Source organism: Mytilus edulis, chromosome 2 (assembly GCF_963676685.1).
Source record: "Mytilus edulis chromosome 2, xbMytEdul2.2, whole genome shotgun sequence".
NCBI classification, from domain to species: Eukaryota; Metazoa; Mollusca; class Bivalvia; order Mytilida; family Mytilidae; genus Mytilus; species Mytilus edulis.
In genome coordinates this window covers 73,653,595-73,678,916 of record NC_092345.1, presented here as the reverse complement: position 1 = coordinate 73,678,916, position 25,322 = coordinate 73,653,595, and the positions used below count along the sequence as shown (strand labels likewise).

The following is a 25,322-nucleotide window of genomic DNA, read 5'->3' as shown; positions in this document are numbered from 1 at the left end:
TTCCATATTGTGTTTGGCTTTATGAGGGGCATAAAGAGTAGCAAAACCGAGTTTGATTATTGATATTCAATACATTTTTCGTTCGTTTCAATTATTACATACAGTAGTATATTTAGTATATTTAGTATTTTCATATTTCTGTTTGTCGAATTACCAAATTGTAATACCAACGCAACCCATTTTGTCACATGCTTGCTGAGAATAGATTGCAGTTTCAATAGGAAACGAATAAAAACATTAGTGGGAAAGATTTTTAAAAATGTTACAGTCTATTAAATAAACTCATCAAAGAACGGCGTTACAAAAGACTTATCAGTGACGCTCGAATCCAAAAGAAGTTTAAAAGCCCAAATAAAGTACGAAGTTGAAGAGCATTAATATGTTGTGATAATCATAAATGTTAACATCATTAAACCTTCCACTTCAAAAGAAAGGTGTAATTTACTTCAAATGTCCCAAACTGTCGTCTACGAAGATCTAGAGCCAATGCTGATGTTTGTCTTATCCAATCAAAACCTTAAATTGCCCTTTACCTTTATGTAAATGTTCATCATCAACGATTGAGATAGTTTGTTTTCTCTCAGATGTTGATATCTTTGAAAAAATGAAAAAGAAACTATAATCAAGTATCAAATTTACTATGTTATGTTCTACGATAACATCAAATCATACATAGATTATTTCGGATGGAAAAGAATGATCTGATGGTGTTCATTTATTCATTAGGAGCATGAACATACTTTAATGTTCTATACAAAATTGATAATAATACGGTCAAGTTCATTTGTATGTTAAGTTTTTATTCTGATATGTGAGACCGTTTACCACATAGATTTAATTGATTAATTGGTTCTATCTTAATGTCCAAGGGTAAGTAGTTCATACATATTGAGGACACGAATAAGTATGTTTTGCAAGGGAAAGTAAAATAAGGACAAGTTTATGATTTCAATTGAAACAACTATTCAAATGAAGAGGATTTAATAAATTATAAGTCAGCATATTGCCTTCCAAGGACAAAACTAAATCAGTATAGTCAGTTAAAAAGCCAAGACATAAAGAAACCTGAAACAATTCAAACAAACACAAATATAATCCGAGAAACAACAGTCTAATTTTTGACGAAACAATATACGTAAAGATTGTTAGCCACCTACTTGTATCTTGTAACTTTTTCATTCAAGTAAAAAGTGCTTACAAGATATGTTATTTCGAATGCAAATGATACCCCTGTAACAAAATATATGCCCCGATCCCATTCCCTGAACCGATACATTTTAACTGACATGTAGGTCATCAAACGAGTACATTTTGTATCTATAACATTTCTCTTTTCAACCCAAGCCAAAAACAAATTATGTTATCAATCAAGAGATCAACATTCTACAGAAAATTCTGAAAATATATGCAATAAATGACCGTGCAATTTTAGTAGTATAATAGATTATTAATGAAGTCATGATTTCGTTTTTTTATGATGTTTTGAAATAATTAGGAAGCATTACTCTGTCGGAAATCAAAGAATGATAGTTTTGATCCCAGACCAAATACTGATTATAACAGGAGCAATGCCCTTATCGTTCGAGTTCTCCCTCAGGGCCTTTGTATAGCACCATATGATCATAATGCTACCATGTACATCATGATGCCGTCTGAATATGTTTTCTAATGGAATATTTTTAGATTTTATTTTACAGTCTGTGATGTTTCTTATAACAAGCTGATTAGAAAATACTAAGAAAATTGAACATTGTTAAGGTAGGATGACAAAAAAAGCAAGACATATTTCTTTATTTGCACAATAGAAGTGATTTACAGTTGGGGCATTAATAGTAAATAGACAGAAAATTATCTTAAAGACAGGAAGTCTATAGAGTGTTCCAACAATGTACTTGTACGAGTAAAATGTCCATGTAAACAAATAATTTGAGTCAACAAAGGCGATATTATCTTGTTTGTTACATTTTATTTTAGTTAAGAGGTGAGCAAATATTTTCCGTTTACAGATTAACAACACAAGACTGATTAGTCAAGTCATTTTTATTAGGCAGAGTCATAATAATAAAAAAACAATAATGAAATTAACGTAAACTTGTTTACTACAACTAAAACTAGTCACTCAAAATAGAAAAGACAGACAAGAGATTCCTTCGTCGACGTGGATAGAAATGCATTACAAATATTGTATTTGGAAAAGAGTTAAAAGTAAAATCACAAAAATACTGAGCTCCGAGGAAAATTCCAAACGGAAAATCCCAAATCAAATGGCAAAATCAAAAGCTCAAACACATCAAACGAATGGAGAACAACTGTCATATTCCTGAATTGGTACAGACATTTTCTTATGTAGAAAACGGTTGAATTAACCTGGTTTTAAAGCTAGCTGAAACTCTCACTTGTATGACAGTCGCATAAGTGAAAGCTGTTACGTTATCATCACCAGAATACTGGCAATTGAATGATGTTAAAGTACATTATAAGCATACATTATAAATTTGGGCGATTTTGTGTTGTTAATTTTCAAATAAATTTAAACCGAAGCGAGAAAATAGAATATTTCAAAAACCGCGCACAATCTTTGTATTTTAAAACTTTGAATTGTAATTTTATTTTCATTTTTGTTAAACAATCATATTCACATCACTGATCATTATAGCTACATAGAGTTTGGAATGTGCAGCATGTCATAAATAACTTCTTTTTTCAGATTGAAATTTTTATTATAATTGAGCAATACATGGTTGGAACCATTATTATCATTGTTTTAAATCAAGTCTTCCACACTTACAAACTGCCATCTATTGTCCAGTCAGTCAAGCATTAATGTTTACGTGAATAATGATGACCCTTTTCAGTGAATAAAAGTAATGACTGTGTATGCAGGTCTTTATTATTTTAAAATGTGCGATACTGAACTTAGACATATACAAAATTTATGAGAAAGCAACGTGATGAATGTACATTACTTCGATGAAACAAGAATGGCATACTGATTTTGAGTTGTCTATAAAATCAACTTTATAAAATACATTTTATGTCTCATTAAATTATCACTTATGCAGAGCAATAGTTACTCAATAACTTGTTTGTAACGATTACTCTTAATGATAAGAATTATAGATTTCACTTATATAAAAGTATACGAATGCATTTATAATTTTCTCTCTCAGCATTACAACAGAAACAACAAGAAATGTAATGAAGATAACGTACATCATTCTAGGATTCATCATCTTCATCTAATTGTTTAGAGCCTTTTGTTTTGCCGATGAAAGTAAAGTCTGCATATCTATATAAAACAATAATAACATTCAACAGTTGTCAGATATGACCAACTTCAATTCATAAATCAATGTTCCTGTCTGGGACTATTGCAGATCAAGTTGTATAATCATTTCTTCTTACATAAGAAACTGCTGTATAACATTTTCATTTCATTTCGGAATTTTACGTCAAAAAACCCATATATAAAACAATTAGCCATGTTGTTTATAAAAAAACACCATACAAAAGTGTTATACAAAACTTTCTCAGTAAAATTCATATTTTTCAAAAAATCTACCTTAACGAAAACAATAATTTTCAAACTAAGATGCGGCAAATAACTTAGTAAAAATACAGCTGTGATTAAAAACATCATTATTGTTGTTCTCTTCAGTATATGGAAATGTATAAAATGATGTCTATGGTGGTTCTTGTTTTGTCCGTTAATTTGTGTGGTATTGGTTTTTGGCAAACTTGCCAAGGATGTTTCAGTTGAATCCTCCTTTCCGTTTATATAAGTGCCATTATGGGCATTGCCGCTGATGGTGGATATTGACATACAAGAAGTTCCCATTGAATCGACTGGTTTTATAGCATACCAGCTCTTGGAGGACTCTAAGTTGCTCATGATGTCGCATGGTTCCATTTTTCTTCTTTGTGTTGGCTCAGAGTGGATATCTATATCTTTATATTTACTTTTTCCGAAATTACCAGCAACTGGAAAGGATTTCCTGAATTTTTCATGCTGAGCGATTGCTTTTGCCATTAAAATGTACAAAACTACCAATATTACAAACATTCCGAAAAACACGATGATCAAGAGTTCATTAAAATACGCCTGGTATCTTTGATTCTTGAATTTGTCCTCTGTAAAGCATCTTACACCGGTGATATTTGGATTAGTAGTATTGACTGAATTGTGTCCGTACAGAATCGGTGCAGGCCACGACAAAATCATTGACGTAGCTAAGGCAACAAGGCAAAAATACTTAGCTTTATTTCTCGAAATTTGCTTTCCAAGAGGAAAGCATACTTTTCTGTACCTGTAATCAGAATATATGAATGTTTGTATAATTGGCAATGTATAGTGCTCCAAATATATTTCCTATAATTGTAAACACTAATAAAGATTCACAAGAAAATGATAGATATTTTATTTTCGGTATTTATTATCTCATTTGTTATTACGTTAGGCACTCCAAGGGCTCCCGTTTTAATATATATATTTTACAAACAACGGTTAGTTTAAATATCTATCATGATAATATGCTAAATAAACTCATCAAAGCCAAAAGAAGTACGAAGTTGGAGAGCATTGAGGACCACAAATTTCTTAAGGTTTTGCCAAACACAGCTAACGTAATCTATTACCTGATGTAGAAAAGCCTTAGTTTTAATAACCATGAGTATACATAATTAGAAATACAATTAAACTCTTGAAATGTTTTATAAATATTAAAAGACGATATTCCAAAAATAAACTGTTAGTGAACCATGTTTTGAAAGACAAATGCGAATTTCATACATCTACTGATACAAAATTTATATACTTTATCTAACAATTATCTATACCATATTGTTTATGCCGGGGGCTTTAAATGTCCAATATGCGGTATGAGTTAAGCTCATTGTTGATGGCTTTTGTTGTTAACACGCTCGTCTTTTGGTCTCCGATTGACATTAACAATCATTTCATATCTCATCAGTTTTATAAAGTCTTCACTATTCAGTAATACGGAAGTTCTTTTTTATCACACCCGTTACACATACGAAAATATATGTTTATATATGTCGTATATGGACCAGGACAGTGACAAACAAGTATAGTTATGAATATTTACAAAGAAAATTTTGAAATTTAAATGAACCTTCATGTCAGTTAATGTTTTGGTAAAATTAATCATATAATAGTTAAAAGCATACACATATAACTCGTCTTCAAAGTTTGTGTAGTCTGGGCAGTTTCTGTTGCTCAAATGTTTTGAGTTTCGTTTATAGATGTGTGTGTGAAGTATATTGCCGTAGTAGTGCAAAGAGATATTTCACAATCAAATTACATTAAGACATAGTTTACTCACCTGTCTATAGCAATAACCAACAAGATAAAAGCTGACGATGAACAGACGAAATAGTTGACAAACCGCAATATCTTACACGCGGGAATAAGCGTAAATGTTAGTGGATTCCTTAGATCAATAACAACAAACGGCATTCCTACAGTACATGTTATAAAGTCTAATGCTGTCAAAAATAAGATAAACGTTCTTGGATTAGACCGCTTCATCCGAAATGTGTATATGATTAGGACATGTAAATTGCCAATTATTCCTAAAGTCATTAAAAGTGAAACAAATACCACACCGCCAATATATTGTTTTGCTTCTTCTTTGTTTAGTTCTTCTAAAAGGTTGCTATTCATTTTGTTATATTCTATGCTTACTCTGTTCCAGTCGACTCGTTAACTGCGTTATATATATAATGTCTCTGTTAAAAGCAAGTTTTAATTGGAAATATTTAAATTACGTATCTTGTCCAAACAACAAAGAATAAAAATCCCTTTGCGTTTAGTCGGAAACATGATAGTGTCAAAAAAATACAATTAAAAGTCGGCTTTAATCATCAAAGGAAAACCGTCTTATTTGCCAATCTCCAGGATTTGTTTACCGGAATATCCAGATTTTATTCATTCATGGTCAAAATAGATTTTAATAAATTGAATTCTAATTAAGTCTTATCAATCACAGTTAATTATTTGTTTTTTCTGTAAAGAAAAAAAAACCAATTTCAATTCGTTATGTATCGGATTATGATAAAGTAACTCCTAAAATCGTAAGTACAGAAAATCCATCTCTGTATGTTATATCATTAAATATGTAACGGGATGTTTGTGGAAATAAATCTTGCAAGTTATTACAAAACAAACATTGCGTCCATGTTACAGTTTGTCCTGTAAATTTAGATCTCTATCCAGACTTCTTTATTTTATAGCTGGAGACAATTATAATTGCTTTTTTTTCTCTCTCGAAATATTGTAATTTCCTGTTTTATGCAGAATGTTAACGAATATTCCAATGTTGTTAAGTGAATAGCGAAGAACTATAAACACTGACTTATGATGATAATGTAGTTTCTAATCAAGTTTGGAATCACTGGAAAACTATATCAATACATTTCAACACTGTTATAAATCTAAACAAGCATCTACAATCGTCAAATTTAGATTGGTTGATGGATTGGTTGATGCTTGTCTGATGTGGCGTCAGTACAGAAAGCGAATTATTGAATATGACAAATATTAGACATATAATTTCTTACATCAAACATTCGAGATCTGTGCTTTAAGGATGTACTTAGGTGAGGTTTTGAAATTTGTGTCAAATGTTCGGACTCCTTGGTGTTTTTCCATACAATACAATGTAAAATATTTTGCCCCATAACACCCATTTATTTTTTCATATATAACTAAATAGCGCATGAAAGGTCATTTACCAAAATTTTAGAAGATTCTTAATTTTCTTTTGTTTTGAGAACTAATAATACCAACGCAAATATAAGGTAAAAGTCCGAGTCAGCCTTTTCCCGCCATATTTTAAATCTCAAATATCTCGAAAAGGAGGTCCATGACCTGTCAATATTTTTAGCTTATTTTTATCCTTAATTAATGCTCTACCAGTTTATAGTATTAATTTTAACTTCTTGATTTATTAATTTTCACCTAACCTCACCTAATTACATTCTTAACAACTAAGGAACTAATCGTATCTTAAAAAATTAAGCTGAGAATTAAATGATTCGATATTGCAATTGGTTTTGGTCAAGTGTTACACGTCAGATGATCGAACAGCCACTTCGTTTAACTACTCCATTTAACTAATAATATTGAGCTACCATGCATAGATTCTGTGGATCAGACTTCTAATCCTGAAAATTTAACCTGACCACTAGTACATAACATAAAGTCAAGGCCATATACCCCTCACATTGAATCTACATGCAAAAAAGTGTTGGTTTAGTGCCAGCAATTATGTTACACCTCGGAACATTCTGTATGAAAATGCCTGATTAGATTCACGAGCTTGTAATTCATTGGTTGTCGTCTGTTGCTGTCATTTTAAAAACAACTGTCCTTTATTGTTTTGTTCATAAAGACCTTAAGTTTTCTTGTTTAAATTGTTACACATTAGTTATGTTGGTGTCTTTTATAGCTTACTTTGCGGTTTTCGTTTTGCGCATTGTTGAAGGCCGTATGGGTACATATAGTTCTTAACTTTTACGTCCATCTTGGTGATCGGTGGATTGTTTTCAAAACAAATAGTCTGGACATATGATATCAAGCTAATTCATAAACGGAAATTCAACGTTATACAATACTGATGGACCCTTATAAAAAATATTTAAATATAATCAAGTGAAAGATTGACCTTAAGTATTGAAATAATCTTCGTTAAAGCCGACTTGACAATTGAAATTATTATATTTAATCTGAGTCCCCTTTTACCGTACACATTTAGAATATTATTCTGTAGAAAAAAAAAGTTAAAACAAAAAAATGCTACGAATAAAAATAGTGCGTTTACGTAGATGATACAGCAGTCCATCAATAAAAAATAAATAAAAGACATCATGGGGAAAACATATAGTCTTCATCAACTGACAGTATTATAAATCTTTATTTGTCTAAATAAAAAAAAGAGTTGTGAAGAATTAACAGACACTATCAAAGGCGTGTCTTAAACACAAAATTCCTTATTGTAGTTAAAACAAGTAATAATAAATAATAATGACTTAAGTTGTAAAAATTCGAAGTGTCAAATTGGCACTAGCAACAAGATATATAAACATAATAAAATTTGATTTTTTTTCCAATCATTAATGAAAGTGAAATAGTGAAATAATTATTCGCTTGCAAGTGAATAATATGACCTGATTGAATCTGTATTCATGTGGACTTCAATTTAACCCCTTAGAGGTTGCTTTGTTGAATGCATTTATCCAATCGAACTAGAGATAAACGATACAACAGATAGAGATAAGTCGGCCTCATATCTTGACTTACATCTAGAAATTGACAATGAGGATCGTTTGAAAACAAAACTTTACGACAAAAGAGATGATTTCAGCTTTCCAATTGTCTAGTTAGCAACATTCCAGCAGCACCTGCATACGGGTTATGTATCTCCCGATTGACACGATATTTCCGTGCTTCTATTTCCTATCATGATTTTCTTGATAGGGGGTTACTGCTTGCAAGGAAGCTATTAAACCAAGAGTTTCAAATGGTGAAGTTGAAATCATCCCTTCGTAAAATTTACAGACGCAAACACGAGTTGGATTGAATAACCGTGTCACAGATGATAACGGATATGTTCCTTACGTCGTAACTACAATCTCATTCCCTTTTATGATTGTGGCCTACCGAATTAGACTTTTTACCGGATTTGTTATAATATGAGCAACACGACGGGTGCCAAATGTGGAGCAGGATCTGCTTACCCTTCCGGAGCACTTGAGATCACCCCAGTTATTTTGAGGTTCGTGTTGCTTATTCTTTAGTTTTCTATTTTGTGTCATGTGTTCTATTGTTTGTCTATTTGTCTTTTTTCATTTTTAGCCATGGCGTTGTCAGTTTATTTTAGATTTATGAGTTTGAATGTCTCTCTGGTATCTTTCGTCTTTATTACGCATGAATTGTGTGCATGTTTTATTATTCAAAGAAAAATAATGTCAACATTGAAAATGAATCAAAGGTAAAAAACAATCTTTCTTATACAGGTAAAAATGATGATTAACATATATTTTTGATCTATTAATGAAATTAAATAGACATAGAAGAGTCCAACTGCACGAGTTACACTATTTATTTATATCTATATTTATATTCATATCGCTTAAATGAGCATCGGTGGTTTTTCGGCAAGTCTACTCTACAGTTAATTAGATTGCGTCTAGACTAAAATACACATAAAACGAAGCTACATATTATCGAGCTAATGCCGTATATATTGTTTATTTTATATTTTTTTTTAATTTTGATAAATGTTTTACATAGTTTCAAAATACACAAAGAAATCATAGAGGTTTCGAAAATTGATAGAACTTATATTATTAAATGGTTTTTTTTCAGCAATGTGTCAGTATAGTACAGATTTTATATGTAGTCCATTAAGAATATTTCAATATTTGTATGTAAACTGTTTATTTTACAGAGATTATACGTATGGCTCTGGTCTGGCTATGGCTTAAGGTCTATAAACAAAGCTGTGTATATTCATATTTATGCTTGGTTGTCAAAATTATATGTGTCTTTCATTTATAAAAGAAATGTAATACATGACTTTGCTCTTCATTGGTCCTTTAATTGGAATAAATATATCGTTATCTTTATACTGATACTAGCTAATGGGTCAATTAGGAACCAATAATCGAGAATAAGAACAACTCTATATTAAAAAGCGTCTTGTTATGAGATATTTTAACATTAATTTACTTTAAATAATAAGCTGGATTTTTCAAAGTTTTTCTTTTCTTTGATGTAATGATATTGTATAACTGCGTAATATCCGTGCTTACATATCCAATAAAGTCTTATTCCTGATTATCATAAGATCATTGCTTTAACAACGAATCCGATGTCGGTAATCAATAGGTGATATTTGACATTTGGAACACGACAAGAACTACAAAAAGATAATAACTAAGCTGCTTTCAAAATTAGAAATAATGGTACATTAAAATTAAGAATATGGTATCTACCGGCATGTAAAAAGGTTAAATGAAAAAGAAAAAACTGAATAATATTAATTAAAGAAATAACTAAATAATAAAAATCAAATTAAAAAATTGCTCATAAAACCTTTGCAATCTTAATTTGAAAAAGCGCTTAATCATTTTGTAAAATGAAGCAAATACATCACAATAAATGAACTTCCGTTCATTGATTACCTGATAACAAAAACAAAGCCCGAGGTATTTAATATATAAGATTTCTGGAACAAACACAAGAACATATAAACCGCTTCCGTGGACGTAACGAATTCAAAAATCTATTTACCTGCATCCAGATAAACATTAGAACAATATGTATAAAGAGTTTCAACACCGAACCTGTTTTACACTTAAGGATATCTTTTTTTTTGTAAAATGAATAGAGAACCTAGCTTTTAAAAATGACATATTATTATACTTTCGGGTCTTTAATAGCTTTCGATACTGTATGGGATTTTTTTCTATACACCGAATATAAAGGAATTGGATGTAAACAACAATAGGTAACCAAACCGATGCCGTTGAAAAAGCTATAATACGCCCAAGGACCAAATTTAAAACAATTCTCACGAGAAAACCAACAGCCTTATTAATGACAAAACAGCAAACAAAGACAAACTCTGCATTACAAGCTGCCGACTTGGGACAGGTACATGCAAAGCGACAAAACATGTGTTGAAATGTTTGAGAGCGCTCTTTTTCTCTCTCTCTTCATATATAATCTAGCTAATCTGCAATCAATTCCATTTTCATGTCTAATATAGCATGTACTGTGTTACAACTCTTTGTTCTGATGACAAGGAAAGGTAGCACTAGGCCACAGAACGTTGTTTTGTCTACAGCGCGGGACACATAAAGTTTAAATCTTTTCAAGGTTCCTACAAAGAAATGTATTGTACAAGTTCTTTACCTCTTTTCTAAATCAAACTTTAAACATCCATCAATAAAACAATTCGCCATTTTATTGATAAAGAAGCAACAAACAAAAGTATTGTAAATTACTTTACCAGTGAATGGATGGTTACTTATGACGAAAAACAATGTATTAAGAAAAAACGAGTCGTCCGTTTAGCGCGATTTTACTTTGATTTTTTTATACAGCTTTTTTTATACGATTTTCCTCTAGATTAGCACTCACAAAAGAAACTATCGTTTCTTTGCTATTTAGACATTTCACGATAATTTTTTTTATCATTGTTGAAAGCCGTACGGTGACATACAATTACTTTCATATTCGTCATTTAAACCAATTTGAATAGTTTTCCAGTTGACAAGCATACAATATCTCCTTATTTTTTAAATAAAATTTGTAACATTTCCCAAATAAGGTGTTCAAATTATTGAGGGCAATATTGATCTTAAAACTTTACAGTGTCTTCTGTGGTTTGTTTAAGTTTCATTTTTGTGCTTTTGAGTTCAAAACAATAAGGTGAAGCGTTTGTGGTGATGTTTGAACAACATACCTGCAGACATTGTCAATATTCACTTAGCAAAATATATATTACCAAATTTTTGGACAAATTCAAGATTTTCAAAGATTTTTAATAGGGCACAAAAGATTAATCCATACCAGCGTATAATTTCTTCTATCTTTTTCTACAAAAAAGTGTGTTATATATTTTCTTCACCTCTGTTCTAAATCGAGTGTCACAAAATCCGTAAACAAAACAATTTGACATGTTATTGATAAAGAAACACCAAAGAAAAGTATTGTAAAGTACTTTCTCACTGAAGGACATATTAGACACAAACCCTGTTTTTACAAATGCTAAGATCTGCAGAGTTAAATGAGGGAAATAACTTATAAAGAAAAATGAAGTGATGAGAAAAAACATAAACGCTGTCCGTTTTGCTCTATCAAACTTAGACTTTTCATTTTTTTTCGTATCAAGTATACCAGGTATATAATTGGTGCCAGTAACCGATAAAGAAGCCTGTGGAAGGTCTATCAATTCATTTTCCTTTAAATTGGCTCCATTTATGTTTTTCGTCACATTTTCGCCTTTAAAAACAGGCTTGTCTTCAGAACTGGCATCTGTTGAAACTGTTATTTTATGTTTGGAAGAATCTGAACTGGTTGCTCCTGGAACTGAACCTTTAAATGTCGTATGTTTAGATATAACCATTCCAATAAGACTGTACAACACTAATAGTATACCAAAGACCACACATACAAGTAGAATCAAAATTGCGTTAAAATAAGCTTGGAGTTGTGTATTTTTAAATTGATCTTCAGTAAAGCATCGGACTCCTGTAATGTTTGGGTTCGTTGTATTAATGGAACTATGTCCATACAGTACTGGTGCTGGCCAGGATAGAACCATGGATGTTCCAAGACAAACCAAGATCAAAACTTTCGCTATTCGTTTTGAAATCTGCTTACCAAGAGGAACACATATCTTTCTGTATCTAGAAAATAATAGAAATTCAAAAATGTATATAAATTCATTAGAGGCTGTAATTTGATAAGATTAATTGTATTCGAATCTTGAAAAGTATAAAGTTTTGAACATATTTCAAAATTTGGAGAAACAAAAATTTTAAGTTAACATTTTATTTATTCAATAGTATTTGTACAAGTATATAAAAGATGTCAATATATATATATATATCGCGAAAGCAAATTTGCTGGGTCTTCCAAGTGCTCCACGAAACCTCTTTCTAAATTATTAACATCTATTTTATCAGCAATCAAAGACGGGCTTCAAAGTTATTGTGAAACTGCATATTCTAGAGGTGGCGTGAATCAGATGTGGATACTTAAAAATTCCAAAGATCTTTTAGAGTACATACAATCTAACTCTCTTTCATCTTGTAACAGTATTAAAACATTTGACTTTTCTACTCTGTACACAAGTATTCCACATTCCAAACTAAAAGACAAATTGAAAGAGTTGGTATTACTTTGCTTCAAAAAAAAGAATGGCCAACGAAGATACAAGTATCTTGTCTTAGGGAGGGATAAATCATACTTTGTAAAGAATCACTCTGATTCAAACAAAAAATTCTCTGAAACCGATATTATTAAGATGCTTGATTTCCTGATTGACAACATATTTGTAACGTTCGGAGGACGTGTTTTTCAACAGACTGTCGGCATCCCAATGGGAACAAACTGTGCCCCTCTACTTGCCGACTTGTTTCTTTATTATCATGAGGCTGACTTCATGCAGGAACTCTTAGGAAGAAAGATAAGAAGTTAGCAATATCCTTTATCTCAACTTTCCGCTATATAGATGACGTTCTTTCACTAAACAATTCAAAATTTGGTGACTATGTAGAACGCATCTATCCCATCGAATTGTAGATAAAGGATACTACAGATACAGTTAACTCGGCTTCATATCTTGACTTACATCTAGAAATTGACAATGAGGGTCGGTTGAAAACAAAACTTTACGACAAAAGAGATGATTTCAGCTTTCCAATTGTGAACTTTCCATTTCTAAGTAGCAACATTCCAGCAGCACCTGCATACGGGGTATATATATCCCAATTGATACGATATTCCCGTGCTTGCATTTCCTATCATGATTTTCTTGATAGAGGGTTACTGCTCACAAGGAAGCTATTAAACCAAGAGTTCCAAATGGTGAAGTTGAAATCATCCCTTCGTAAATTTTACGGACGCCATCACGAGTTGGTTGACCGTTATGGAATAACCGTTTCACAAATGATATCGGATATGTTCCTTACGTCGTAACTACAATCCCCTTCCCTTTCATGAATGTGACCTACCGAATTAGACTATTTACCGGATTTGTAATCACATAAGCAACACGATGGGTGCCACATGTGGAGCAGGATCTGCTTACCCTTCCGGAGAACCTGAGATCACCCCTAGTTTTTGGTGGGGTTCGTGTTGTTATTCTTTAGTTTTCTATGTTGTGTCATGTGTACTATTGTTTTTCTGTTTGTCTTTTTCATTTTTAGCCATGGCGTTGTCAGTTTGTTTAGATTTATGAGTTTGACTGTCCCTTTGGTATCTTTCGTCCCTCTTTTACAGATATAACATTGTTGGGTTGATGTTTAGACGAGGTATATAGCCCAGGTGATCGTGTGGTCTAGCGGGACGGCTGCAGTGCAGGCGATTTGGTGTCACGATATCACAGTAGCATGGGTTCGAATCCCGGCGAGGGAAGAACCAAAAATTTGCGAAAGCAAATTTACAGATCTAACATTGTTGGGTTGAGACGAGTTGTATCTTTATATATATATATATATTTATTATATACTTAGTAGTAAATACAGATAAATTGTATCTATAATACAATCATTGGCAAGCGTGCTGTATCAGCCACCCGTGATGATATCGATATCAGCACGGTTGCAAAAGCTTTATCACACCTTAAATCTGTATGACGTCACGTCATCGATTGCAGTCACTGTTGCACAGGCTTTCAAATCCATAATCTGTATGACGTCATGTCAAACCTATAATCTGTATGACGTCATGTTACATAAAACATCTACTTGATGTATATGTATATAATAAAGTGTATATGATATGGCTTTTTCAATATCACACACCATATCAACCCTCAACCAATATAATCCCTCGAGCAGAGCTCTTGGGATTATATTGGTGTCTCGGGTTGATACGGATGCGATATTGAAAAAGCCATATGATATTCTCTATATATACATCCGGCTAAGGAAAACATATGTTCAACTTCTTTTTTTTTGTTTACCGAAAATAAAATATTTGAATGAATTTAACATAATTACGTTTTCTTGTCGATGTAAATTTTTAACATCTATCTTAAGGTAGATTTATGGTATACCGCCATCTTGAATTGTACAATCGCAGTACATATTCGGGCTAGTTATTTGCCCAAATCTACAAATTTGGAGACAGATTTGTAATTTATTAGTTTGACTATTTATTTATAGAAAGAAAACTTAGTGATTTATTGCATTATCAAAAATATCTAAAGAAATACCAAATATTTGTGTTTTTAGAATATTTATTTTAAAATTAACCATTCAAGTGGAGATAACTCTTTTAGTACAAATTGTATACTGGACTGATGTGGAAATTTTAAGATCGTCACACCAACATTATTTTTATTTTCTTAAGATATATTATTAATCCTATCTTCTAACACTTTTTAAAAAATTCTACGTCAACAGAAAAGTGTTTTTGCACGAACAATCTAACCAAATTTAGGAATTTTGTAACTACTCATAGCTTTAAAAATAGCACGACGACCCATACTTAATTATATTTTTGAAAAAAAGCATAATAAAATCTTCATTTTGGCAAAGTATAAGAAAATTCTATTGGAGGAAATATATACCGATGATCTACCGTAATCTAACTTTTGTTATACATTTTACACAGCTACACAACTGTGAGGTTTTTTTTTAAATAGGGGTCTTTTTGACACAATATATTTTATTTTAATTCCTTTCCTGTTCTTAGTTTTACAAATGTTCTAATACGAATTTTAGTGTAAGATGATTTACTGAATGAAAACTACTATGACCTTTAATTTCAGGAAGTGCTAGTTAATAAAATATGGAATGGTCAATAAGGTGTCATGTACTACAACTATGATAATTACATATATATAATTAAATTAAATACAATACATTTAGCAAAATACAGACTGTTGTACGCATAATCCTTAACATACCTATCTATTGCAATGACTGTTAAGATCAAGGCTGACGATGTACAGATGAAATAGTTGACGAATCGTAGGACTTTGCAGGCTGATACCATCGTGAATGTCAGTGGATTTCTCAGATCAACAATAATGAAAGGCATACCGACGATACAAGTTATCATATCTAACACAGCTAATGATAAAATGAAAATTCGATGATTTGAAGGTTTTATTCGGAATGTATAGACAAAAAGTACGTGCAGGTTACCGATTATTCCAATAATCATAAGAAATGTAACAAATATAATTCCACCAACATATTGCTTCGCTTCTTCCTGATTCAGTTCTTCTAGCAACATGCCTTCGTTCACCATACTGATAACAGTTTACGTATTACATACAAAAATGACTAACTGATTTATTCTATGTGTTCAAAAATCTTTACACCACTAAACCACAAATGCATTATACAATACTGTCAACGGTCAACTTCTTAGGTAATTTTAAGACCTCCGAATGTTGTGAATATCGACATCAAACAAACAAAAAAATAAAACGAGAGGCAGTGATGTAATACCCGTGTAAATGATCATAACAGTTGTATATTTCCTATGTTTAAATACAATGTACATTGGTGAAAAGTACTGGTTGGAACATTCAAGAAATGAAGTATACCTTGGACTTTATATATCTATGATGATCCGGTAAAAGCGGAACAATAAATTGGCTATACTTCAATGATTAAACCCATCCTCTAATCTCTTTAACGTATTCTCCATTTGAAAATTTTACCACATTTTGATTTGAAAAAACCAGGGAAATTTGGAGAAATAATTATTATCTTCATTTTTGTATACTCACGATAACATTCGGTGTTAAAGTCTTAAAATGAGATTTAAATAGTTCGTTGCAAAGTCACCGACTATATCAATCATTTCACATAGTCATCTTCGATAGTATTCCTAAGTTCCATAACTATTCTATTAGATTATTTACCCCTTATCAAAATTCCCTGCTTTCGTACCCACCCATTTATATACCAAACAATTTTTACAATTATCTAACAAGTAGAAATATTCGTTATAACAGTTTCACCTTTTCTTTTGATAGATATATGATGAACATAAAAGGTTAATTACCGACCAATTACTACTTGTACTTCTTGTTTTTGTTTGCTTGTTTGTAGATTACAGAAACGATTTATATGTATTCATTAATACAAAGATTGTCCTTAGTGTCTGCATTATCAGATTGGTTTTGATATATTTCGATGACAAAATCATATGTGAAAATTAACTATGGTGTTTAATCAATAAAGCATAACTCAAAGATATATAAGTATCACCATATTTTTGTTTCCGTACATAGAAACTTTCTTCTTCCCAGGTCAAATGACAAAATTTTTTGCTGACATAATAGCATAATTGATTAATTTTTGGTTCATTGTACTATATTTAAAGATGGAGTAAATCTCGACCAACGTATAACATAACAGATATTATGGTATCGCAATTACAACATACAAACGTACCGTCAAGAGAATAACCAAAATAAAGGTCGCAAAGCTACATCCTCATTTATAGAATATGCTTTAAATGAGGGACGAAAGATACCAAAGGGACAGTCAAACTCATAAATCCAAAACAACTGACAACGCCATGGCTAAAAACGATAAAGACAAACAAACAACAGCACACACGACACAACATAGAAAACCAAAGAATAAACATCACGAACCCCACCAAAAATTTTTAAAGTATGACTACGTCAGAAGACAACCTAACGGTTTCAGTCAGAAGTTGATCAGAAACAGCGTACGTCTTAATTGAAACATGCTAGATAGCTTTGTAATTGTATATGAATATTTGCAATTGTTTGCACCTGTCCTGGGTCGGGAATCTGATGATCAGATTGTTGTCTCATTGGCACACATTTGTCTTATATTGAACATTTGCAATTGTTTGCACCTGTCCTGGGTCGGGAATCTGATGATCATATTGTTGTCTCATTGGCACACATTTTTTTATATCTATGTATTTCTTTGGAAAGCAGTGAAAATATTTCTGTTTAAGACACACTTACTAGCTGCTTCATAAAACAAAGAATCGCCAATTTATGGTTATAAACTAAATCAAAGATGTTTTCATAAAGTATCGAACCAAATTGAAATACACTGTTTGGTGTGAGCCAAAACTCCGTGTTAAAGAACACAGTCGGTAAGGTCTAAATCACACACCTGCTGAGATAGCACTATCACCTGGCGAAATGGCACTTTTTTGGTATATTTGATTTGCCTCCCTTTGCACAAAGTCTTTAGAGAGAGTTTTGAGAGAAAAACTAAAGTATTGGAATGCCTAAAAAAGCCCACTAAAAACATTTGCAAGATGATCTCTTCCACAACCATTTTTAAATTGAAAATATATCCACAAATGTATTTTCACAAAAAGATCTAATATACAACTATTTTCTTCTCATTGTTACATAATTTTAATTATTTGGCAAGATTTATTTGAATTGTTATTTGAAAACATTATTTTTCATTTGGTTTGTAGTATCTCCTTTAGATTTAAATAATGTGTACTGTATAAGACAAAATACTAACATCTAATTTTCATTCTCAAATATTTTTGAATTCTTTCCCTGCACTATCTAGCACCCATCACGTAATTGTGAGCTAAATTTAAAAGCTTTATCTTGTGGTCTATTGTACCTATCTTCATTTAAACTATACCAAGATTTTATATAAAAGTGTAAAACAACAAAAACAAAAACACATCTCAGTGCACAACACTTCGAATATCCACGTGCTTAAAAATCGCGTTTATAACTCATTTTCCACTGTCGCTAATTAATTTTAGCACATTTCGCAATAGTTTATACAATTGTGGTAAAAGAGGCAATGCCTTTGCAGCTAGATTGTTCAACAAATACACACTTGTATACTAGTATCTGTTCCAGACCATATGAGTTTTTTGACCGTACGCGTACAGTTCGGACCGTATACTCGTACGGTCAAAACATACGCGTACGGCAGAGTACAGTGCGAACTGGACCATGTAAGTATTTGGACCATGCATGTATTTGGACCATATTGGTTAATTATTGTCAAATTATTATCAAAATCTTATAGAGTTTGACAAATTAATATTATTAGAATTAGATTATAAACAATAGTTTCCTGAACCAAGATACATAGTTAAACTCAAGACTTAACACCATTTTTCTTTATTTTTAATTGCCTAATTTAAGGTATGAATTCTTTAAAAAAAACGGTGTTTCGGGATTTCAGATTGTCTCACCCTATAAGTGGCCTCCCTTGGGTCTGTTTTCCAAAGTCTCCCTACTAATGCCTGGTCTCGGCAATATATTTTTAAAGATTACTGCTGCGTTTATACGCAATGATAGGCATTTGTTTAAATTCGTTATGTCCACGGAAGGGGTTTATATATATGTTCTTCTGTTTGTTTTGGAAAAAAAACCGTATTAAATACCACAATTAGGTTATGTTCTTGCAATTATGTAATCAATGAATGAAAGTTTATTTATTGTGTTCTTTTGGCTTAATTTTTTGATAACATTTTTTTCGGTGTCAAAAACGGAATAATCAGAGAGTCTACAATACAAGTGTTCAAACATTATATGTATTCTTTAATATTTACCATGAAATAAGATAAATAAGAAATTTTCAAAATCTTAACAAAACAAAATAAACAGTGCAAGTATCAAATGATTTTATTTCTTTCTCTTGAATCATCTGTTGATGTTCATCTTTCTTTTTTACATAATTAAAGAAGAGACGAAGACAAAAACAAGTGATATTTATTATATAACTGTTTAAAAGAATGTTTCTATATAAACTTATATAATTGTCAGCTTTTTAAACCTTTTCAATGTCCCTACAAAAAAAACTATTGTACAAGTTCTTTACCTCATTTCGAAATTGAATATCACAAAATCCATAAATAAAACAATTTGCCACATTATTGATAAAGAAGCACCAAACGAAAGTATTGTACAATACTTTACCAGTGAATGACATATCAGAAACAAACTCTGTCTTTACAAACGCTAGTATCTTTAGAATAAGATGAGGAGTGTAACTGATGAAGAAAAACGATGTAATGAGAAAAAGCATAAGGGTCGTCCGTTTGGCGCGATTAAACTTTAATTTTTCATACTGCTTCTTTTTGTTACGTGTTTTCTTTAAATTAGCACTCATGCCAAAATATGTACGAGGCACTGTTGTTACCTTGCTATTCGGACATTTCATTTTGTCTATCCTGTTTTCTTCTTCAAAAGTTTTCGAGGCTTTGTGTTCAAAACTCAAGTCTGTCGAAACTGTTATTTTACCTTTTGAGGTGTCTGAAATTATTGCTTTCAGGACAGAACTTTTAAAAGTATTATGTTTTGAAACCACTCTCCCAATACGGCAATAAATTATAACACTGTAAGGAAGCCAAAGACAAGTATAATCAATACAGCATTAAAATACGATTGGTATTTTGTGTTTTTAAACTTATCATCAGTATAGCAACGGGTTCCTGTAATGTTAGGATTAATCGTGTTGACAGAACGATGTCCATACAATACTGGTGCAGGCCAAGATAGAACTAATGATATTGCAATACAAATAACGATAAGAATTTTCGCTTTTTGTCTTGAAATCTGCTTTCCAAGAGGTATGCATATCTTTCTATATCTGAAAATAAAAAAACAAAAAGAGTGAGAAAAGCACTTTGATCTGCTTATTTCATTTTAAACTTTTAACTGAGAAAAAAAACTTCTTTAGCAAACCATATAAAATAAGCTTTTTTCAGATTTTTAAAAAGATTATTAATTAAAACTGTTACTATTTAAACTGCATTTGAATATTAAACAACTGTAGTAATACAAAAAAATAAAGAAAAATGCATATCTGTATATGTATAAATGTACAGAATGTACGTAAGATGCGTCAAATAATGGATTTCTTTTATTTGATCAATTATGTTGAAATGACTCTATTGAGGATTCGGGATTTATGCTACAGTTTTAATCATTCTGTGTCCAATATGCAACTTGCAACATATAGTACTGCACATTCTGCATATTAATTACTTCCCGACCTTAGCATATTGGTGTTTAATGTCTTTTATGTTATCATTCTGTAATAAAACGCAGAAAACATATAAATCATAATTTGCTCTTTTGTGACGTTCTGATGTCTTCTATCATAATTGCTATTATGACATAAAACTTATGATGTGTCGTTTATATGTGTTGATCAAACATCTGCTATAGTCTATATGTGTTGATCAAACATCTGTTATAGTTTATATGTGTTGATCAAACATCTGTTATAGTTTATATGTGTTGATCAAACATCTGTTATAGTTTACATGTGTTGATCAAACATCTGTTATAGTTTACATGTGTTGATCAAACATCTGTTATAGTTTACATGTGTTGATCAAACATCTGCTATAGTTTACATGTGTTGATCAAACATCTGTTATAGTTTACATGTGTTGATCAAACATCTGCTATAGTTTAGATGTGTTGATCAAACATCTGTTATAGGTTAGATGTGTTGATCAAACATCTGTTATAGTTTAGATGTGTTGATCAAACATCTGTTATAGTTTAGATGTGTTGACCAAACAGCTGTTATAGTTTAGATGTGTTGACCAAACATCTGTTATAGTTTAGATGTGTTGATCAAACATCTGTTATAGTTTAGATGTGTTGATCAAACATCTGCTATAGTTTAGATGTGTTGATCAAACATCTGCTATAGTTTAGATGTGTTGATCAAACATCTGTTATAGTTTAGATGTGTTGATCAAACATCTGCTATAGTTTAGATGTGTTGATCAAACATCTGCTATAGTTTAGATGTGTTGATCAAACATCTGTTATAGTTTAGATGTGTTGATCAGACATCTGTTATAGTTTAGATGTGTTGATCAGACATCTGTTATAGTTTAGATGTGTTGACCAGACATCTGTTAGAGTTTAGATGTGTTGACCAGACATCTGTTATAGTTTAGATGTGTTGACCAGACATCTGTTATAGTTTAGATGTGTTGATCAAACATCTGTTATAGTTTAGATGTGTTGATCAAACATCTGTTATAGTTTAGATGTGTTGATCAAACATCTGTTATAGTTTATATGTGTTGATCAAACATCTGTTATAGTTTATATGAAAAGATACATTTGTCTTTATATTTTCTGCATTCAAATATTAATTTGTATTTAACTCTTCTTTTAACACCTTCTGTGTCTGAGAGTTTAAAAAACAATCTGAACGTATCCTATTTCAGTGAAAATGTCAATGTCAATTTATGTCCTTGTCTGCTTTTAGTTTAATTCATCATAAACTGTCACAGAGAACACTGTCGTCAAAGGGTCTGTGTTTCTTTTTCATAAAACTTGAATTTGCTACATCACGTGATAACTGTCTGCGAATTGAAGTGATGTGATCCTTATGAACAATGTATTCAATGTGATTAAATACAAGTAAAGACATTCTAAATATCTTGCTCCACTTATGAAGATGAAATTTCTTGCTAACATATAAATATTTACATACCTATCTATAGCAATGACTGTTAAGATCAAAGCTGATGATGTACAGATGAAATAGTTGACGAATCGTAGGACTTTGCAGGCTGATACCATCGTGAATGTCAATGGATTTCTCAGATCAACAATAATGAAAGGCATACCGACGATACAAGTTATCATATCTAACACAGCTAATGATAAAATGAATATTCGATGATTTGAAGGTTTTATTCGAAGCGTATAAATAAAAAGTACGTGCATGTTACCGATAATTCCGATGACCATAATTATTGAAACAAAAATAACACCACCAACATATTGCTTTGCCTCTTCATTATTTAATTCTTCAATTCCAATGATCTCCATTATCATGAGGAATTTGATTCACAAAATTAAAATAATAAGCATTCTAAAATACAATGTTTTGTCCTTTGACAATATTTGAATATTGTTTTTTAATGCAAATAAAATAGTCATATGTCAAAATCAGTGCGGAAAACGTTATCACAAAAATGGTAGTAGGTAGTACACTTTAAATGAGTATCATTGTCAATATACAGGTAAAAGTTTCATGATAATTCACAAATGCTGTATCCTTAAAATTGACGGAAAACCTACATGGGAAGCATTAAACGAGCTTAACATTAAAGTTACCGTACGGTTTTTCCATATTCTAACCTAGAACACATGCATTGTACATGTTCTTCTAAATAATTCTTTATAAGCTTTTGTATGTTTGCATGTGTAAACTTCCTTTTTAAAAATAAACATGATTATACGTTTGAAAAACTTACGATAATATAAACAAGTTATTTAATACCGTCGCCTAAGTAAGGAATATGTTATCAGTCCACTTCCTGATTTTAATAATCATTTTTGATACGATAATTTATTTGACATTTTTCACTGTAGAACGCTAAAATGAAATTTAACCATATTAATCAATTTTATGTCAAGTATAATGATCTAGAATTGTTTGTAAATTTATTTCGATTCAAGTGTAGTATTTCGTAAGATAATGTTTCATAATAAAAGTTTTAATGCACCACATGCGCATCACGACAATGATAATCACTTCAGGAATTATCGAGAAAAATTCAAACCAATAAAAACGTTTACGAGCTGGATAAAATATCATAAAGACAGTTATTTTCAGCATTTCCTAAAATGTTTACTTCATTCTTTCGTAGAATACAAATGTAAAGTTTAAGATTTGGCAGTACGTTATTTTTTTTCGTTTCAGCCAACTTGATTTCAATTTATGAGGATGTTGTTTTAGAAAGACCGTATATATATATGTGTGTACGCATCAATTACGTTAAATTATTTAATCTTATTCAAAATGTTTTTTTTTTCAATATCGATTTGCTATTTATTTGGAATTTTTAAATAAGCAACCTCTGTTGTAATCACTTTACCGTCGTCACATTTGCAATTTGAGTATTATACCAGCTCAAAACGGTCAGTGTTGTTAATAAGGAATTTATTTCTTAGCCGTCTTTGTTTTAATATCTTAACCTTCGTCACTTGTGAAATTTTAGAAATGTACAAGTTCAAATCGCACATTAATATTTTTGTAAGTGGCATATATATATATATATGCAGTCTCTGTTGCAAATTCATAACCTACGTCGTTTTTGAAATTTTACAATTGTACAAGCGTTGTTGTGTCCTGTTTTAAATGTATAAATTTCAACATTGTTATACATCAGAAATCAGAAATGATTGATATGATTCGTTTTACATCATAATCATACATGTACTGATGAAGGATATCTTTTATCGGAATTATTTATAGATAATAACATTTAATGTTTACTTTTTTTAATATTTGTGTTGTTTAATGTGTTATACACTTTTTATGCGTTTTTATATATATTGCTATATGTGTACAGTTATGAGTAATCGTGATACTACATCATGTTGATACTGCACTGATATTCTGGTATTCCACAGGTAATGCGTTTCTTAATAGAAACCCAAAGGATATGGGGTATCCATTCATCACAAAAATTCAGTTCATGCACAACACAAACAAAAAGCAAAGGAACAGGGCTTTTATTACACTGTTTATATAAAAAAGAAGATGTGGTATTATGGCCAATGAGTCAGCTCTCCACAAGATACCAAATGACAGATATTAACAGCTTTAGGTCACTGTACAGCCTATAACAGTGAGCATAGCCTATATCGCATAGTAGCTATAAAAGGTCCCGATATCACAAATGTAAAACAAAAATAATTAATGTACAAAGAACCGATATGTAACACAACATCATACGAACACCACTGAAAAACAGGCACCTGAATTGGGACTGGCACATACATACAGAATTTAGCGGGGGTTAAACATATTAGCGGGATCTCAACCCTTCCCTAATCAGGGACAGTGCACCACAAGAACGAACTATTCAAATCATTTGAAAAGGGTTAACTCATCAGTATACAAATAACAAAAACATATGGACGTGACCGGGTTCTTGTACATCACAACAACAAAAAGATATTAAGTACAGATTTGAAAGTCTTCGCAGTTGCGGACAGTGAATTCAAACCAATAAAGAATAATATAAAATATCATGCATCTAAGTTTTATATCCCAATCAGTACACATCCAACGTCCAATGGATTGAGTGTAAAGTCGTTATAAACGGTCAGAGAAAAACATGATCTTGTGCAATGCCAAGAAACAGGAGTGGACAGAATCTCCTTTTCCCTAAATTTGGTTGATGTGTACTGAATGATACTCCAGTCTGAGACAAAATGTTTTATTCCTTAGATGTATTTAACCTTGATATAACTTTTAAAAACTACGAGTACACATCTTTACTTTGTGTCTTTTGTTTTTATGTATGATGGTTTGTGCTTCGTACTGGTCGGTTGAGTTTAGCCATATGCAATTGATTTTGTACAGTTTGTTCTAATAATGTGCTGAAATACCTCTGTTTCAGCGCGGTTAGCGCTCAGAAAAAGTTACCCGCAACTTTATTCATGTGACTTTCCTAAGTCAATGGTTGTCGGTGATTCATGTCTGTCATATCTACTTGAAATCAACTATATTGTATGAATTCGTCAATCAATTTTCTCCGTTAAATTTTTCGATATGTTTCAAGTCGGGTCTAAAATAGCTGA

General features: G+C 31.3%; 3 protein-coding genes across 5 annotated transcripts in view; all 3 read right to left on the bottom strand.

Annotated features, from left to right (window-relative positions):
• LOC139512907 (metallophosphoesterase MPPED2-like) overlaps positions 1-25,322 on the bottom strand; it is a 57,983-nt gene that overhangs the window by 20,161 nt on the left and 12,500 nt on the right. The window lies entirely within an intron of this gene.
• On the bottom strand, positions 1,947-7,166 carry LOC139512906 (alpha-2Db adrenergic receptor-like). Its single transcript, XM_071300867.1, has 2 exons — positions 5,343-7,166; positions 1,947-4,307 (listed from the first exon to the last, which is right to left on the bottom strand). Exons 1-2 carry the CDS (start codon positions 5,681-5,683, stop codon positions 3,392-3,394), a joined length of 1,257 nt encoding a protein of 418 aa, XP_071156968.1. The 5' UTR covers positions 5,684-7,166; the 3' UTR covers positions 1,947-3,391.
• Positions 9,240-16,309, bottom strand: LOC139512904 (neuropeptide Y receptor type 2-like). Of its 2 annotated transcripts, XM_071300866.1 has the most exons (3): positions 15,669-16,309; positions 11,927-12,438; positions 9,240-10,907 (listed from the first exon to the last, which is right to left on the bottom strand). In XM_071300866.1, the coding sequence occupies exons 1-3, from the start codon at positions 16,013-16,015 to the stop codon at positions 10,756-10,758; spliced, it is 1,011 nt and encodes a 336-aa protein (XP_071156967.1). In that variant the 5' UTR covers positions 16,016-16,309; the 3' UTR covers positions 9,240-10,755. The 2 variants fall into 2 exon arrangements, with proteins under 2 accessions (XP_071156967.1, XP_071156966.1); XM_071300865.1 differs by lacking the exon at positions 9,240-10,907 and having other exon boundaries at positions 11,556-12,438; positions 15,669-16,146.

Excerpts from the sequence above, each read along its gene's own strand:
- LOC139512906 (XM_071300867.1), bottom strand. The coding sequence starts at position 5,683 with ATGAATAGCAACCTTTTAGAAGAACTAAACAAAGAAGAAGCAAAACAA. Across the intron at positions 4,308-5,342 it reads TTGGTTATTGCTATAGACAG|GTACAGAAAAGTATGCTTTC; the intron begins GTGAGTAAACTA and ends TTCTGATTACAG.
- LOC139512904 (XM_071300865.1), bottom strand. The coding sequence starts at position 16,015 with ATGGTGAACGAAGGCATGTTGCTAGAAGAACTGAATCAGGAAGAAGCG. Across the intron at positions 12,439-15,668 it reads ACAGTCATTGCAATAGATAG|ATACAGAAAGATATGTGTTC; the intron begins GTATGTTAAGGA and ends ATTATTTTCTAG.